At 55.0% G+C, this 15,628-nt stretch overlaps 1 protein-coding gene across 1 annotated transcript in view; it reads right to left on the reverse strand.

Annotated features, from left to right (window-relative positions):
- lss (lanosterol synthase (2,3-oxidosqualene-lanosterol cyclase)) overlaps nucleotides 1–4,453 on the reverse strand; it is a 99,163-nt gene extending 94,710 nt beyond the window's left edge. The window contains exon 1 of the mRNA XM_038786549.1: nucleotides 4,381–4,453. Coding sequence (XP_038642477.1) covers nucleotides 4,381–4,400 — 20 coding nt within the window. The 5' untranslated portion in view covers nucleotides 4,401–4,453. The remainder of the gene's footprint in view (nucleotides 1–4,380) is intronic.
- Nucleotides 4,454–15,628: the final 11,175 nt, after the last annotated feature.

The raw sequence follows: 15,628 nt of genomic DNA on the forward strand, positions 1-15,628 counted from the left end.
GGGGAGAGATGGGAGGGGGTGGTGATGCTGGGGAGGGGGGAGATGATGGGAGGGGGGGAGATGCTGGGGAGGGGGGAGATGCTGGGGAGGGGGGAGATGCTGGGGAGGGGGGAGATGCTGGGGAGGGGGGAGATGCTGGGGAGGGGGGAGATGCTGGGGGGGGGGGAGATGCTGGGGAGGGGGGGAGATGATGGGGAGGGGGGGAGATGATGGGGAGGGGGGGATGATGGGGAGGTGGGGGAGATGATGGGGAGGGGGGAGATGATGGGGAGGGGGGGAGATGATGGGGAGGGGGGGAGATGATGGGGAGGGGGGGGAGATGATGGGGAGGGGGGGGAGATGATGGGGAGGGGGGGGGAGATGATGGGGGGGGAGATGATGGGGGGGGGAGATGATGGGGGGGGGAGATGATGGGGGGGGGGGAGATGATGGGGGGGGGGAGATGATGGGGGGGGAGATGATGGGGGGGGGAGATGATGGGGGGGGAGATGATGGGGGGGGAGATGATGGGGGGGGAGATGATGGGGGGGGGAGATGATGGGGGGGGGGAGATGATGGGGGGGGGGGAGAGATGATGGGGGGGGGGAGATGATGGGGAGGGGGGGGAGATGATGGGGAGGGGGGGGAGAGGATGGGGAGGGGGGGGAGATGATGGGGAGGGGGGGGAGATGATGGGAGGGGGGGAGATGATGGGGAGGGGGGGGAGATGATGGGGAGGGGGGAGGGGGGGGGAGATGATGGGAGGGGGGGAGGGGGGGGAGATGATGGGGAGGGGGGGAGGATGATGGGGAGGGGGGGGAGATGATGGGGAGGGGGGGGAGATGATGGGGAGGGGGGGGAGATGATGGGGAGGGGGGGGAGATGATGCGGAGGGGGGGGAGATGATGGGGAGGGGGGGGAGATGATGGGGAGGGGGGGAGATGATGGGGAGGTGGGGGGAGATGATGGGGAGGTGGGGAGATGCATGGGAGGGGGGGGGAGATGATGGGAAGGGGGGGGAGATGATGGGGAGGGGGGGAGATGATGGGGAGGGGGGGGAGATGATGGGGAGGGGGGGAGATGATGGGGAGATGATGGGGGGGGAGATGATGGGGAGGGGGGGAGATGATGGGGGGGGGAGCTGATGGGGGGGGGGGAGGATGATGGGGGGGGAGATGATGGGGAGGGGGGGGGGAGATGATGGGGAGGGGGCGGAGATGATGGGGAGGGGGGGAGCTGATGGGGAGGGGGGGAGATGATGGGGAGGGGGGGAGATGATGGGGAGGGGGGGAGATGCTGGGGAGGGGGGGGAGATGATGGGGAGGGGGGGGAGATGATGGGGAGGGGGGGAGATGATGGGGGGGGGAGATGATGGGGAGGGGGGGAGATGATGGGGAGGGGGGGGAGATGATGGGGAGGGGGGGAGATGATGGGAGGGGGGGAGATGATGGATGGGGATGATGGGGAGGGGGGAGATGATGGGGAGGGGGGGGAGATGATGGGGAGGGGGGGGAGATGATGGGGAGGGGGGGGAGAGGAGGGGGAGGGGGGGGAGCTGAAGGGGAGGGGGGGAGCTGATGGGGAGGGGGGGAGATGAATGGGAGGGGGGAGATGCTGGGGAGGGGGGAGATGCTGGGGAGGGGGGAGATGATGGGGAGGGGGGAGATGATGGGAGGGGGGGAGATGATGGGGAGGGGGGGAGATGATGGGGAGGGGGGGAAGATGATGGGGAGGGGGGAGGAGATGATGGGGAGGTGGGGGAGAGTATGGGGAGGGGGGGGAGAGTATGGAGCGGGGGGGGAGAGTATGGGGAGGTGGGGGAGAGTATGGGGAGGTGGGGGAGAGTATGGGGAGGTGGGGGAGAGTATGGGGAGGTGGGGGAGAGTATGGGGAGGGGGGGGGGGAGATGATGGGGGAGGGGGGGAGAGGATGGGGAGGGGGGGAGAGGATGGGGATGATGGGAGGGGGGAGATGATGGGGAGGGGGGGAGATGATGGGGAGGGGGGGAGATGATGGGGAGGGGGGGAGATGATGGGGAGGGGGGGAGATGATGGGGAGGGGGGGAGATGATGGGGAGGGGGGGAGATGATGGGGAGGGGGGGATGATGGGGGGGGGGGAGATGATGGGGGGGGGGGAGATGATGGGGGGGGGGGAGATGATGGGAGGGGGGGAGATGATGGGGAGGGGGGGAGATGATGGGGAGGGGGGGGAGATGATGGGGAGGGGGGGGAGATGATGGGGAGGGGGGGGGAGATGAGGGGGAGGGGGGGAGATGATGGGGGGGGGGGGAGATGTATGGGAGGGGGGGAGATGATGGGGAGGGGGGGAGATGATGGGGAGGGGGGGGAGATGATGGGGAGGGGGGGAGAGTATGGGGAGGGGGGGAGAGAGTATGGGGAGTGGGGGGAGAGTATGGGAGGGTGGGGGAGAGTATGGGGAGGTGGGGGAGAGTATGGGGAGGTGGGGGAGAGTATGGGGAGGGGGGGGAGAGTATGGGGAAGGGGGGGAGAGGATGGGGAGGGGGGGAGAGGATGGGGAGGGGGGGAGATGATGGGGAGGGGGGGAGATGATGGGGAGGGGGGGAGATGATGGGGAGGGGGGGGATGATGGGGGGGGGGGGAGATGATGGGGGGGGGGGGGAGATGATGGGGGGGGGGGAGATGATGGGGGGGGGGAGATGATGGGGAGGGGGGGAGATGATGGGGAGGGGGGGGAGATGATGGGGAGGGGGGGGGAGATGATGGGGAGGGGGGGGAGATGATGGGGGGGGGGGGGAGATGATGGGAGGGGGGGGAGATGATGGGGAGGGGGGGGAGATGATGGGGAGGGGGGGAGATGATGGGGAGGGGGGAGAGATGGGGAGGGGGGGGAGATGATGGGGAGGGGGGGAGATGATGGGGAGGGGGGAGATGATGGGAGGGGGGGAGATGATGGGGAGGGGGGGGAGATGATGGGGGGGGGGAGATGATGGGAGGGGGGGAGATGATGGGGAGGGGGGGAGATGATGGGGAGGGGGGGGAGATGATGGGAGGGGGGGAGATGATGGGGAGGGGGGGAGATGATGGGGAGGGGGGGAGATGATGGGGAGGGGGGGAGATGATGGGGAGGGGGGGAGATGATGGGGAGGGGGGGAGATGATGGGAGGGGGGAGATGATGGGGAGGGGGGGAGATGATGGGAGGGGGGAGATGATGGGGAGGGGGGAGATGATGGGGAGGGGGGGAGATGATGGGGAGGGGGGGAGATGATGGGGAGGGGGGGAGATGATGGGGAGGGGGGGAGATGATGGGGAGGGGGGAGATGATGGGGAGGGGGGGAGATGATGGGGAGGGGGGAGATGATGGGGAGGGGGGGAGATGATGGGGAGGGGGGGAGATGATGGGGAGGGGGGGAGATGATGGGGAGGGGGGGAGATGATGGGGAGGGGGGGAGATGATGGGGAGGGGGGGAGATGATGGGGAGGGGGGGGAGATGATGGGGAGGGGGGGAGATGATGGGGAGGGGGGAGATGATGGGGAGGGGGGAGATGATGGGGAGGGGGGGAGATGATGGGGAGGGGGGGAGATGATGGGGAGGGGGGGAGATGATGGGGAGGGGGGAGATGATGGGGAGGGGGGAGATGATGGGGAGGGGGGAGATGATGGGGAGGGGGGGAGATGATGGGGAGGGGGGGGAGATGATGGGGAGGGGGGGAGATGATGGGGAGGGGGGGGAGATGATGGGGAGGGGGGGGAGATGATGGGGAGGGGGGGGAGATGATGGGGGGGGAGATGATGGGGGGGGGGAGATGATGGGGGGGGGGAGATGATGGGGGGGGAGATGATGGGGGGGGGAGATGATGGGGGGGGGGAGATGATGGGGGGGGGAGATGATGGGGGGGAGATGATGGGGGGGAGATGATGGGGGGGGAGATGATGGGGGGGGAGATGATGGGGGGGGAGATGATGGGGGGGGGAGATGATGGGGGGGGGGGAGATGATGGGGGGGGGAGATGATGGGGGGGGGGGAGATGATGGGGGGGGAGATGATGGGGGGGGGAGATGATGGGGGGGGAGATGATGGGGGGGGGGGAGATGATGGGGGGGGGGGAGATGATGGGGGGGGGAGATGATGGGGGGGGTGGAGATGATGGGGAGGGGGAGATGGGGGATGCGCAGAGGGTGAGTGAGGTGCAGGGAAGCTGCTGTCGGCTGGGATACTGGGTCAGGTGACAAACAGGATCGGAATCTAGTCACTCATCCCTCGATCGAGTACCCGCATCCGACATGTTCAGGGTACCAGGTGACGCCGGCACTGCGGCAGGCAGGCGTGTAGCAGCCGCTGTTGCCCATTTCCCCGTGAATGAGCCCCGGCCTCACCTCCCCCGGACACCCTCCTCCCGGACCCCCATCCCGGACTCACCCCCGCTCTCCGGCCATCATTTCCAGCTGTCTCCGGGCTGCCGCGCGCGGGTAGCTGCTGATGATGAGCTGAGGACCGGGGACCAACCAGATTGCCGCCCGTCAGGTCGCGTGCTGCAGTCAGCCAATGGGTGGAGCCGGCTGACCACCAATAGGAGGAGGGGGCGGAGCCTCTGCCCCAGCTACAGCCAATTGCAGTCTGTGTCCTGGCCGGGGCGAACCAATGAGTTCTGTCTGGACGCGCAGGCACGCCGGCTGGACCGCTCCTGTCGCCATGGCGGCGATGGGGACCACAAAGCCCCGCGCCAGAGACAGGGCTGTATCCAGAATGCGGCCGGCACAGCCAGCAGGCGGCCTGTGGCACTGCCCTTTCACACCCCGGCGCAGAAGAGACTAGTCAGCAGCCCCTGGCCTTGGGGAAGCAAAGTTAATGGGCCGGGAGTCTTCAGCAATTGAAGACCAATATCCAGCCACAGTTTTGTGCAATCCTGGGGATAAATCATCAGGACAGCAATCTTTGCCATTTTCTTTGAATATTTGTCTTTAACAGATGCAAATACTGAAGAGGGGATAAAAGGCTGTTTGGTGACAATCAAGCAGCATCCAATTGGGTGCGAAGTCTTTCTGCTTTCCAATTGGCATAGAACATTACAGTGCAGTACAGGCCCTTCGGCCCTCGATGTTGCGCCGCCCTGTGAAACCCCTCAAGTCCCTCTGCACCATTCCCTTATCGATAGAACAATGGAAAGGCAATGTGTCGCGACGATGAATCTGGTGGCCAGTGGAGTGGGCAGCTTGTAGTGGCATGTCCTGTGATGAAACCTCCGGGAATACATATGATGCTGCAACAGTAGGGGAAGCACTCCCTCCATATGCAGAGATGGAAGTTACAGTATTGCACTGCTACATGCTCCACCCTAAAAGTATGCCTGAAAATCAGACCAGCGTAACAAAACCATGACAGAGTAACATAGGGACATAGGATTAAAGAGCAACAGTAGGCAATTCAGCCCTTCGGGCCTGCTCCACCATTCAATAGGATCATGGCTGATCTCTTCTTGGTCTCACATCCACCTCCATGCCTGTTCCATGTATCCCTTTCACCCGTTTTTAAAAATGGACCTATATCCATCTCCTTCCTGAAACCATTTAATGACTGACTCCACTGCAATATGGGGCAGCGAGTTCCACACATTAACCACCTTCTGCGAGTTGTTCCTCATCAGTTTTAAATCTACCGTCTCTCAACCTATATCTATGACTTCTCATCCTAGATTGCCCCACAAGGAGGAACATTTGCTCTCCGTAACCTTTATCAATCCCTCTTGGCATTTTACATACCTCGATCAGACCCCCTCTCAGCTTTCTAAACTTCAGCGAGTACAAGCCCAAACTGTTTACTCTCTTCTCATACGTCAACCCTTTCATCCCCGGAATCAATCTGGTGAACCTCCTCTGAACTGCCTCCAATGCCACCACATGCTTCCTCAAATAAGGAGACCAAAATGGACACAATACTCCAGATGTGGTCTCACCAACATCCTAAGCTATGGTATCACTTCTCTTCTTTTATACTCGACCTTTTTCAATAAACACTAACATTCCATTTGCCTTTTTAATTATATGCTATACCTGCATATCAACTTTCTGCGATTCATGAACAAAGACACCCAGATCCCTCTGCCCAGATGCATTTTGAATCTGCTTTCCATTTGGATAATTTGCCTTTCTAATTTTTCAGCCAAAATGGATCTCACGTTTATCCAGATTAAACTCCATTTGCCAAATTTGCCCATTCCCCTAGCCTATCTACATCTGTCCATAAACTTTATCCCCTCTTCACTGCCCGCCTTCCCACTTACTTTAGTATCATCCACAAATTTTGCTATAAGACCATAAGACATAGGAGTGGAAGTAAGGCCATTCGGCCCATCGAGTCCACTCCACCATTCAATCATGGTTGATTTCAACTCCATTTACCCGCTCTCTCCCCATAGCCCTTAATTCCTCGAGAAATCAAGAATTTATCAATTTCTGTCTTAAAGACACTCAATGTCCCGGCCTCCACCACCCTCTGTGGCAATGAATTCCACAGACCTACCACTCTCTGGCTGAAGACATTTCTCCTCATCTCTGTTCTAAAGTGACTCCCTTTTATTCTAAGGCTGTGCCCCCGCGTCCTAGTCTCCCCTGCTAATGGAAACAACTTCCCTACGTCCATCCTATCCAAGCCATTCATTATCTTGTAAGTTTCTAAAGTTGTAAGTTGCTATGTTACACTTGTAAGTTGCTATGTTACACTATCCCTGCTTTCAGATCATTTATATAAATTGTAAACAGTTGAGGTCCGAGGACTGACCCATGCAGCACCGGCTAGTTACAGTTCGCCAGCCACAGGACCCATTCATCCCAACCTCTACTTTGTCAGTCAGCCAATCATTAATCCAACCTAGTACTCCACCTCCAATGCCCTGTGTGTCAGAAGGGAAAACATCAATGAGAAAGTAGCATCAGTACCTCCTGCAACCATAACTGACCCACAGGTGCTAAATCCAGATGCCTTCCAATTAATGTCAGCTATAACATAGAAAGAAATAACACCTGTGCTCAAACTACCTTGTCAAAGTTTCTTGTTCAGTTAATGGAGTACAATTTATTACCATCTTGGCTGAGCTGATTAAGCTGCAGAGGAACTTGGTTCACATAGGCTTGACACACCATAACTCGGTGCCCGGAACTTTTCAAACTTGTGCCCTCTCCCACGCTGAACAAGAAGTCGCTATACAGGATGGCTTTGGCAGTTATTTGTGGTCTTCAAAACTTTAAAAGCAACTTTATCAAAGTCTTCGAGACCACATCTGGAATATTGTGCAACTGTTTGATTCTCACATTAAAGGGAACACTTTGGCTCCAGACAGATTGACAGAGAAGGACAAGTAAAGAGTGGAAATAGTTTTGGGAGAGAAATAAATGAAGTGTACTGGTGAAACGAGAACACAAGGACTTCTGGGAGCAGCCATGGAGCGAGTGATCACACATTTGTCAGCTCCCGTTCAAGGCGTTTTTTTTGGTCCTTTTCCCCAGTTGCCAGACAGATGTTTTGAAGGATAATGGTGCAGGGGTGGTAGAAGAAACCCATACTTCACCAGTGAATGGATTTGTGGACCAGAAGTGGGTTTAGAAGAAAGAAGCTGCAGGAGTGAGAAACTCTTCTAGCGACACAGGAGAAGAAGGCAGAGAACAAGGGGTCGGTACTACCAGCCCAATGGTCGACAGAGTAGTTGGTGGACTTTCTGAATGAAAAGTTCAGTCAGCAGAAGAGGCAGGCTCTGGAGGACCTGGCAAAGATGGTAACCTGCTGAGAGTAGGGATTAACCGTGTGGAGCTGAGGCTGGAAACCAAGAACCATGCAATCCAGAAGGTGAAGGCAGTGGGGGAGCACAGCCAAGATTGGGATGATGCGGGAGACCCAGAAGCGGCTTAAGGAAAAAGGTGGAAGATTTGGGACACCGTTCCCGGAGGCACAATTTGAGAATTGTGGGGATGCCAGAGGGCATCGAGGGAGCGGAAGCAGGCTCATTTGTAGCCAAGATGCTGGATAAGCTGTTGGGGGAAGCGGCCTTTGACAGGCCCCTGGAGGTTGATCGGGCGCACAGGGTGCTGATGAGTAAGCTGCAGGCAAACAAGTCGCTGAGGGCGATGTTGGTGAGGTTAGATCGGTTCTGGATGAGATCTTGAGACGGGCCAAGCAGACGAGAAAAAGTACGTGGGAGGGTAATGAGCTCCGGGTATACCACAGAACCTGGGTGAGGAACTGGCCAAGAGGAAGGCGGGATTCAACCTGGTCAAGACTGCCCTCTTGGAGAAGAGAGTGATGTTCGGGATGCTGCACCCAGCCTGTCTCTTGGTGACCCACAATGGTCGCAAGTAATATTTTGGAGCACCGGAGGAGGCGATGGAGCGAGATACAATGAACTGGCAGGAGAAGGACATTGAACTTTGGAGGTGTGAGGAGATGTTGATCTTGCTGCACCCCTTTCTGTGGGCTTTTTGTTTTTATTGCTTTATTTCTTTTGGGGGAATGGTCAGGGGAAAACCTTTTTCCACTCAGGAGTTGTTTTTCCTTCTTCTAGAGTTCTTTGGTGGGACGCTGGAGGATCGTGCTGGGTGAGTGCACCTTTTTTCTTATTGTTGTTTGCACCATGGAAGTGTGAGAGTGGAGGGTAGGATGTTTGGCACCATGGGCAGGGGCTGGCAGGCTGGCTCACGGAAGCGCAGTGGGCGGGGTTGAGCAGGTGTTAGAGGGGGTTGGGATTGTTGTTTTGCTGAGGGAGAATGGGGGTGGGGCTGTTGCAGTGCGATAAGGAGGGGGTCGGTGAGAGTGGGCATTTGAGGGAGGGCCTGGCCCAAGGCGAGCAGTGGGAGATGTCTCCGACCAGGCTGATCACATGGAACGCAAGGGGGCTACATAGGCCAGTCAAACGGTTGCGCATGTTCGTGTAGTTGAGGAGCTTAAAAGGCGGAAGTGGCATTTTTTTACAGGAAACGCACGAAGATCGGGGATCAAACTCGGCTAGGGAAAGGATAGGTAAGGTCTTTCACTCAGCGCCGGCCCTAGGGTTGCTAGCGCCCCGGGCAAGCTGAACTTCGGCGCCCTTCGGGGGCGGGGGGGGGGGGGGGGGGGGGGCGTGGCCGGGGGGGGGGGGGGGGGCCCGAGGCGGGCGGGGGGGCGCGCCGAGGCAGGGGGGGCGCCGAGCCCGAGGCGGGGGGGGGGGGGGCGGGCCCGAGGTGGGGGGCGGGACCGAGGCGGGCGGCAGGAGGGGGGGGGGCGCGGCAGGAGGGGGCCGCCCTGGGGCAGTTTCGGGGGGTGGGGGGGAAGGTTTGTGATGGTTGATGGGAAATTGGAGTGGTGACAGTGGTCTTGGTGAACGTTTATGCCCCAAATTGGGATGATGTTGAATTCCTGAGGCAGGTGCTGGGGTAGATCCCAGACCTGGACTTGCACGGCTGATTATTCGGGGGAGGCTGAAAAAGATTTTAATACGGTTATATCGGACCAGCTGAGTCCGTGGTCTAGGAGGGTGGGGCGAGCGAGCTAAAGTGGTTTATGGAGTGCATGGTGGGCAGGAGTGGACCCATGGAGGTTTGGGAGACCGAGGGCAAAGGAATTTTCGTACTTCTCCCATGTGCACAGGGTGTACTTCCAGATCGATTACTTTGTGATAGATAAGACTCTGCTGATGGGGGTAGTCGGCTTGGAGTATTCGGCAATTGTGGGCTCGGACCATGCACCGCATTGGGTGGACTTGCAAGTGGACTGGGGTGGGGGCAACACCTGCAGTGGAGATTAGACGTGGGGTTGTTAGCGGATGAGGTGGTGTGTGAGGGCCGCAATTCAGGGGTATGTGCAGCTGAATGATACGAGTGAGGTTTCGGCGTCTTAGCTATGGGAGTTGTCAGGGAGGAGTTTATATCAATATGGTCATATAGGGTCAAAATAGAGCGCACAGAGATGGCTAGGCTGGTGGATGAGATCCTGCAGGTTGATAAGAGGTCTTCGGAGGCCCCAGAGGCTGGGCTGTTGAAAGAGCGGCAGAAACTCCAGACGGAGTGTCTAGGTGAAACTCCAGGCTGGTGTCTACGGATAAGGCAGTTGCGGAGGGCCAGAGGAGCAGTGTAGCCACCTGGTTTATCCACTTCCCGACTTTAAAATGGAGATCCGCTAAGAATGCAGGGAGAAATGGCCAAACGCAGGAAAACAAGCAGGTGCAAAATCTCCTGTATATTAGAACTTGCAGAAACCCAGGCAGCACTGAAACTAACAACCATCTACATATTGATGAGCGATCCCTGGGAACAATTGGAACATTTAAGATTATCGAGGCCAAGCCAGACTCCTCGGCGCCAGCGGGAGCCAATATAAAGGAAGGCCAACGGACATATAGGAACCGCCCAGCGATCAGGGAACAGCCTCAGTATTGGGGAAATCAAATCAATTGATTGGAACATGGTCCAATCATTGGAACCAGGTACGGGGTCTGCCCAAAAAGGCACGAAGCCCCTGGGGACTATAAAATAGAGTCCCCAAGTTCAGTTCGATCTTCTTGGCAGCTCTCAAAGAACTCGACCGTGACTCTCAACTCAGAGAGACTTGCCTCGCAGCTGCACCAACCAAGTAAGTGTCCAGTCAACGCACGCTACGAGATAGGCGCTCCTAACCATTAGTCCATACCAGCTGGAAGCCTGCAGACTCAGAATCGAACGAAAGGCCATTTGTTCCCCTGACCTGGTGGGCCAGTTTCCAAAGCTAAGTATTGGCCTTTTAGTGTTAGAGATAGTCTAGTGCAGGGGTGGGCAAACTTTTCCGTGCAAGGGCCACATTCAGAAATTCACAATTTTAAAGGGCCGCATAGTATATTAAGTGAAATAATTAATATTTTAAATAGCCAAAATAAAAGGTCTTTAAAGAAAAAAAAGCACATTTATTTGAAAAACAAAGTAACTCAGTAACAGAACAATGTCAATGAGAATGATGCATCTGACTGCAGTCATTTACCAGTTTGTTGAAATCAGGTGTCAAGTTGCTTGTGCTGATCCTTAACACTGACAGAAGCACAGCCTGGCCGAGTCAACGATAAAAACGCGCGTAGTGGGGTGGATGAGTGGGGCTGCCTTATTGGTCGGCTTAGTTGGGTGTGAGACCAATAGGAGTCCAGGTTACAAACAATAATAAGGCTTATTGTTTGTAACCTGGACTCCTATTGGTCGCACACCCAACTAAACCGACCAATGAGACAGCCCCACACATCCACCCCACTACGCGCATTTTTATGCAGCCCGCCAATGAGGTGCCCGGAATCATAACCGGCATTTTTGAAAAGCTGCTGGGGAAAAGCCGCTGAAGTAAATGCGCTTATTGAATAAGCGCATTTACTTCAGCGGCTTTTCCCCGGCGGCTTTTCAAAAATGCCGGTTATGATTCCGGGCACCTCATTGGCGGGCCGCATAAAAACCTTTGTCGGGCCACATGCGGCCCGCGGGCCGTAGTTTGCCCACCCCTGGTCTAGTGAGTAGTATTTTATGCATGAGTAGCGATTGACTGTGTGTATAATAAATGTGTTTTGATTTGAAACTTACTAACTGGTGTATTGAGTTATTGATCAGCACTTGAACTTGAACCTCGTGGTGGTATCATAAAGATACCTGGCGACTCTACAGCAAGGTGATTAAACAGAGAAAATTAAGTAAAGCACAACGAGCAACATTTAGTGGTGACCTCTGACGGGACTCGACTTAGAAGTGCCCCCCCCCCACTCCGAGAGAACCCAGAAATTTGAAATTAGAATCCAATTGGTAACAGAAATAACCTCAAGTGTTCAAGCAGTTCTGATCAATCCTCCAGAATTCAGAAGTGTGTTTTTGCATGCATAACTAACAGGGCTAGAAGGTAAAACTGATAGATTTTGTTGCGAAAAACTGTCGGGAGTTTGTATTCGGAAATTAGCGAAAGCCGTACCCGTGTTCACAGCACCGCCTTAGTACCCCTCGTTCCAAATTTAAAAGAGAGCATTCAGATAGGAAAAATGGCAATGAAGGCAATGGAACGCCTTATGAACCCGCAAGAATTCGTGGTCGCAGCGAACAGCAGCAGAGTAGGACAGTGTCCCGTTTGGGAAGAAGAGATTTGAAGGTACCTCAAAGGGAAGGGATGGCCCCTTTGGAATGACTTTTGTTCAAATGAGGAAACAGGTCCCGGGAGTATAGGACATACTTGGTGGGAGAACCTGAGCAAAATTCATAATAAGAGCTTAGGGAAAGCTCGCAAGCCGATGGCAATTGTGTCCTGTCTGGCACAATTGCGAGGCACAGAGGAGGTTGTTCGGACGCTCCGCAAAGAGTTAGAAGAGAGGCATTGAATGAGCAAGGTTGATGTTAGTGAGATTGAGAGAGAGAATATAGAGTTAAGAAGGAAGTTAGCAGCAAAGGACGGAGAGGTGGATGATGCCAAGAGGGCACACCAGTCTTGTCTGGAGCATCTGAGCATCCATTTCACAGCCGTTTTCGGAAACTTAGACCACGCCCATTTGTCCACAGACAACATGGCCAAATGGACCCGCACCCTTATCTCTCATGTTACAGAGGCAGGACAAAAAGCTTGTACTAATTATGACCCCTCAGAAGAAGCGCACAACGAAAAATGAGTTTTAAAAAGGTTGTCCCGCACTTGGGAGCAATCTGTCCACAATAAACCCGCGTTCAGAAAACCCGAGGAAGCACAGGCAGAGGCAGACATCCAAGCAGTTAGAGCACACCAGAACCCCGCATGGGTAAACAAAGGTAGAAACAGCCCCCCACAGAAACCACAGGAGTGTTACAACTGTGGACAATTAGGTCACTTTGCACAAGAGTGCAATGCCCCACAAAAGCCACAGAGATCCCAGCAGACAGGCACTCTAAATAGAAACAGGACATTCATAGTGTAAGCACCCGTTCAGACCAGACAAACATGAACGGAACAGACTGACGGTGTTCGGGCTCCCCCACTTGGGTCTGCGAATCCCTTTGGGATAGGTCCGGTCGTTGCAGCGAAAATACGGGGACAGCCCGTTGAATTTCTCTGGGATACAGGAGGGTCCCGCACCACAATTAATTCCTCCAACATGTTCCAAAAAGACATGTGGCCCACTACAGACACAATCACCCTCAGCGGGTTCACAGGCCACTCACAGCAGGGACACATCACAGCCCCTGTCCCCATTCAAATTGGCAACATTACAACAAAACACCCCATAGTTTTAGTCGACCTGCCCCACACAGCAGAACACATTTTGGGCATCGATTTCATGAACTCTCACAGCCTGTCATTTGACCCAGTAAATCAATGTGTATGGAAAATGTCAAAGTCAGCAAGAACCCCCGCAACACTCACAGTAGGTGAGTATGCTAATAAGATTAGCGCAGTCGGTGAATATTGGTTTGCCCCGACCACGATTAGCGCAAACAGGTTAGGGCAGTTCTGCAGAAAAACAGGACAGCTTTTGCAAGTCATAAACACGACTGTGGCAGGATGACTGGTTCCGGTCAAATTACAGGACCTGACCCTAGACCCCAAAAGCAATATGGATTTCCCCAAGAGGCACAGGGAGAAATCTCAAAAGTTATTGATAGTTTATTAGAGCAGGGCGTACTTAGATCAGTAGCCTCTACTAATAATGCCCCGATTTGGCCGGTGAGAAAACCCGATGGATCATGGCGACTGACCATCGATTACCGGGAACTCAACAAAATCACCCCCGCAGCAGCTCCCACGGTAGCCACAAGTCCCGAGAGAATGCTCAAACAGGGACTCAACTCACAATATTTTACGGTTTTGGACGTCAGTAATGGATTCTGGTCCATTCCATTGGCAAAAGCGGCCAGTACAAATTTGCCTTCACTTTTAAAGGTCAGCAGTATACGTGGACATGCCTCCCACAAGGATTCCACAACTCCCCCTCCATTTTCCACCGACAGCTGGCAAATGGTTTATCAACATTTTCTCACCCCGAATGTCTGGTCCAGTATGTGGACGACCTATTACTGCAGACAGACACCAAGGCAGAGCACATCGCGCTTCTGTCAGATCTCCTGGAAGTCCTACAGCAAATTGGATGTAAAGTGAACCCCAAGAAGGCCCACATTTTGGCAAACAAAGTGATATATTTGGGAACGATTATCACGCATGGTAAACGTGAGATCGAGCACAAAAGGATTGACTCGATTGTCAAATTGCCCCTTCCCCAGAATGTATCAGTCCTCCGGTCGTTTTTAGGACTGGTTGGCTACTGCCGAAACCACATCGACGGTTTCGCCACCAAAGCAGCCCCCCTATCCGACCTCCTGAAGAAAGGAGCCCCTTGGGAATGGCTTCCGCAGCATACGGATGCTGTGAATGCTTTGAAAAGAGCCCTCATTGCAGCCCCCGCACTACAGGTTCCAGACCCGCTTTCCCCCTATGCTATAGAGGTAGCTACCACAGATCGCACCCTTTCGGCCGTGCTCCTCCAGGAATGGCACGAACAGTTAAGACCCGTGGCTTACGCCTCCAGAGTTTTAGATCCTGTGGAGCAGGGATTTTCAGCCTGTGAAAGGCACCTGCTCGCAGTTTTCTGGGCAGTTCAATATTTTTCTTACATAACCGGACTAAACCCCATCACAATCCTCATGGAACACACCCCCACACAACTTTTACTAGACGGACGACTAAAAGACGGCAGTCAGCCAGATGGACCCTTCTTTTGCAGGGACGGGACATCACTGTTAAAAGGACTAAGACACACACTTTTTTAGCCGACAACCTACAGTACCCAGGCACCCTCCATGAATGTGAAATCATCTCAACCCAACACAACACAGGCCCCTTTATCGCAAAAACACACCCCAAAAAGATAGGAAGTTCACCCCAGAGCCCCCAGCACACAGACACGTGCGCACCCCTAAGGATATATGTGGATGGTTCTTCCACTATATTAAACGGGAAACGCATTACAGGATGCGGCATTTATGTCGAGGACGCGCACTAGAGGAAATCTCATTAAAACTGCCAGGACACTTAGGCGCTCAGGTGGTAGAACTAGCAGCCATTGCATACATCATAGATCACCCAGATTCCTTTCCCAGCCCAGCAGACATATACTCGGACAGCCTCTATGTCTGCAACAGCCTTACAGAATTCCTACCCCTGTGGAAAGCAAGAGGATTTGTTTCCGCGGACGGAAAACCACTCCCTTCAGCCCCATTGTTCCGCCACATTTTAGACAAAGCACAGAACAGGATATTTGGAATCATTAAAGTTCGCAGTCACCACCGTTCTTCCCCACCTGGGAATGTGAAAGCCGACGCACTGGCGAAAGCAGGTTCCAGGCATGTTCATTTTTGGAACCCCACCCCCCCCCCCCGAAAGCGCCCCAGTGAATGCAGTTCAGGTCTCACGGACAAATATCGAAGATTTAGTGCAGGCCCAGAAGCAAGATAGTAATCTCAGGGAGATTTCAAAAGGAAAATTCCCAGCCCCGTACAATAAGTTTAAAAATGCACTGACCACACATGACGGTGTGATCCTAAAAGACACCCTTTATGTGGTTCCTGAACAGGACAGGAATCAGCTTATTTGTTTGTTCCATGATAGTCATGGGCATCAGGGAATTGACCCCACCTCAGGCAGCTCTGTTGGTGGCCACATTTAAAGGATGACGTCACGCACTATGTAG

This window comes from Scyliorhinus canicula, chromosome 2 (assembly GCF_902713615.1).
Source record: "Scyliorhinus canicula chromosome 2, sScyCan1.1, whole genome shotgun sequence".
NCBI lineage: Eukaryota > Metazoa > Chordata > Chondrichthyes > Carcharhiniformes > Scyliorhinidae > Scyliorhinus > Scyliorhinus canicula.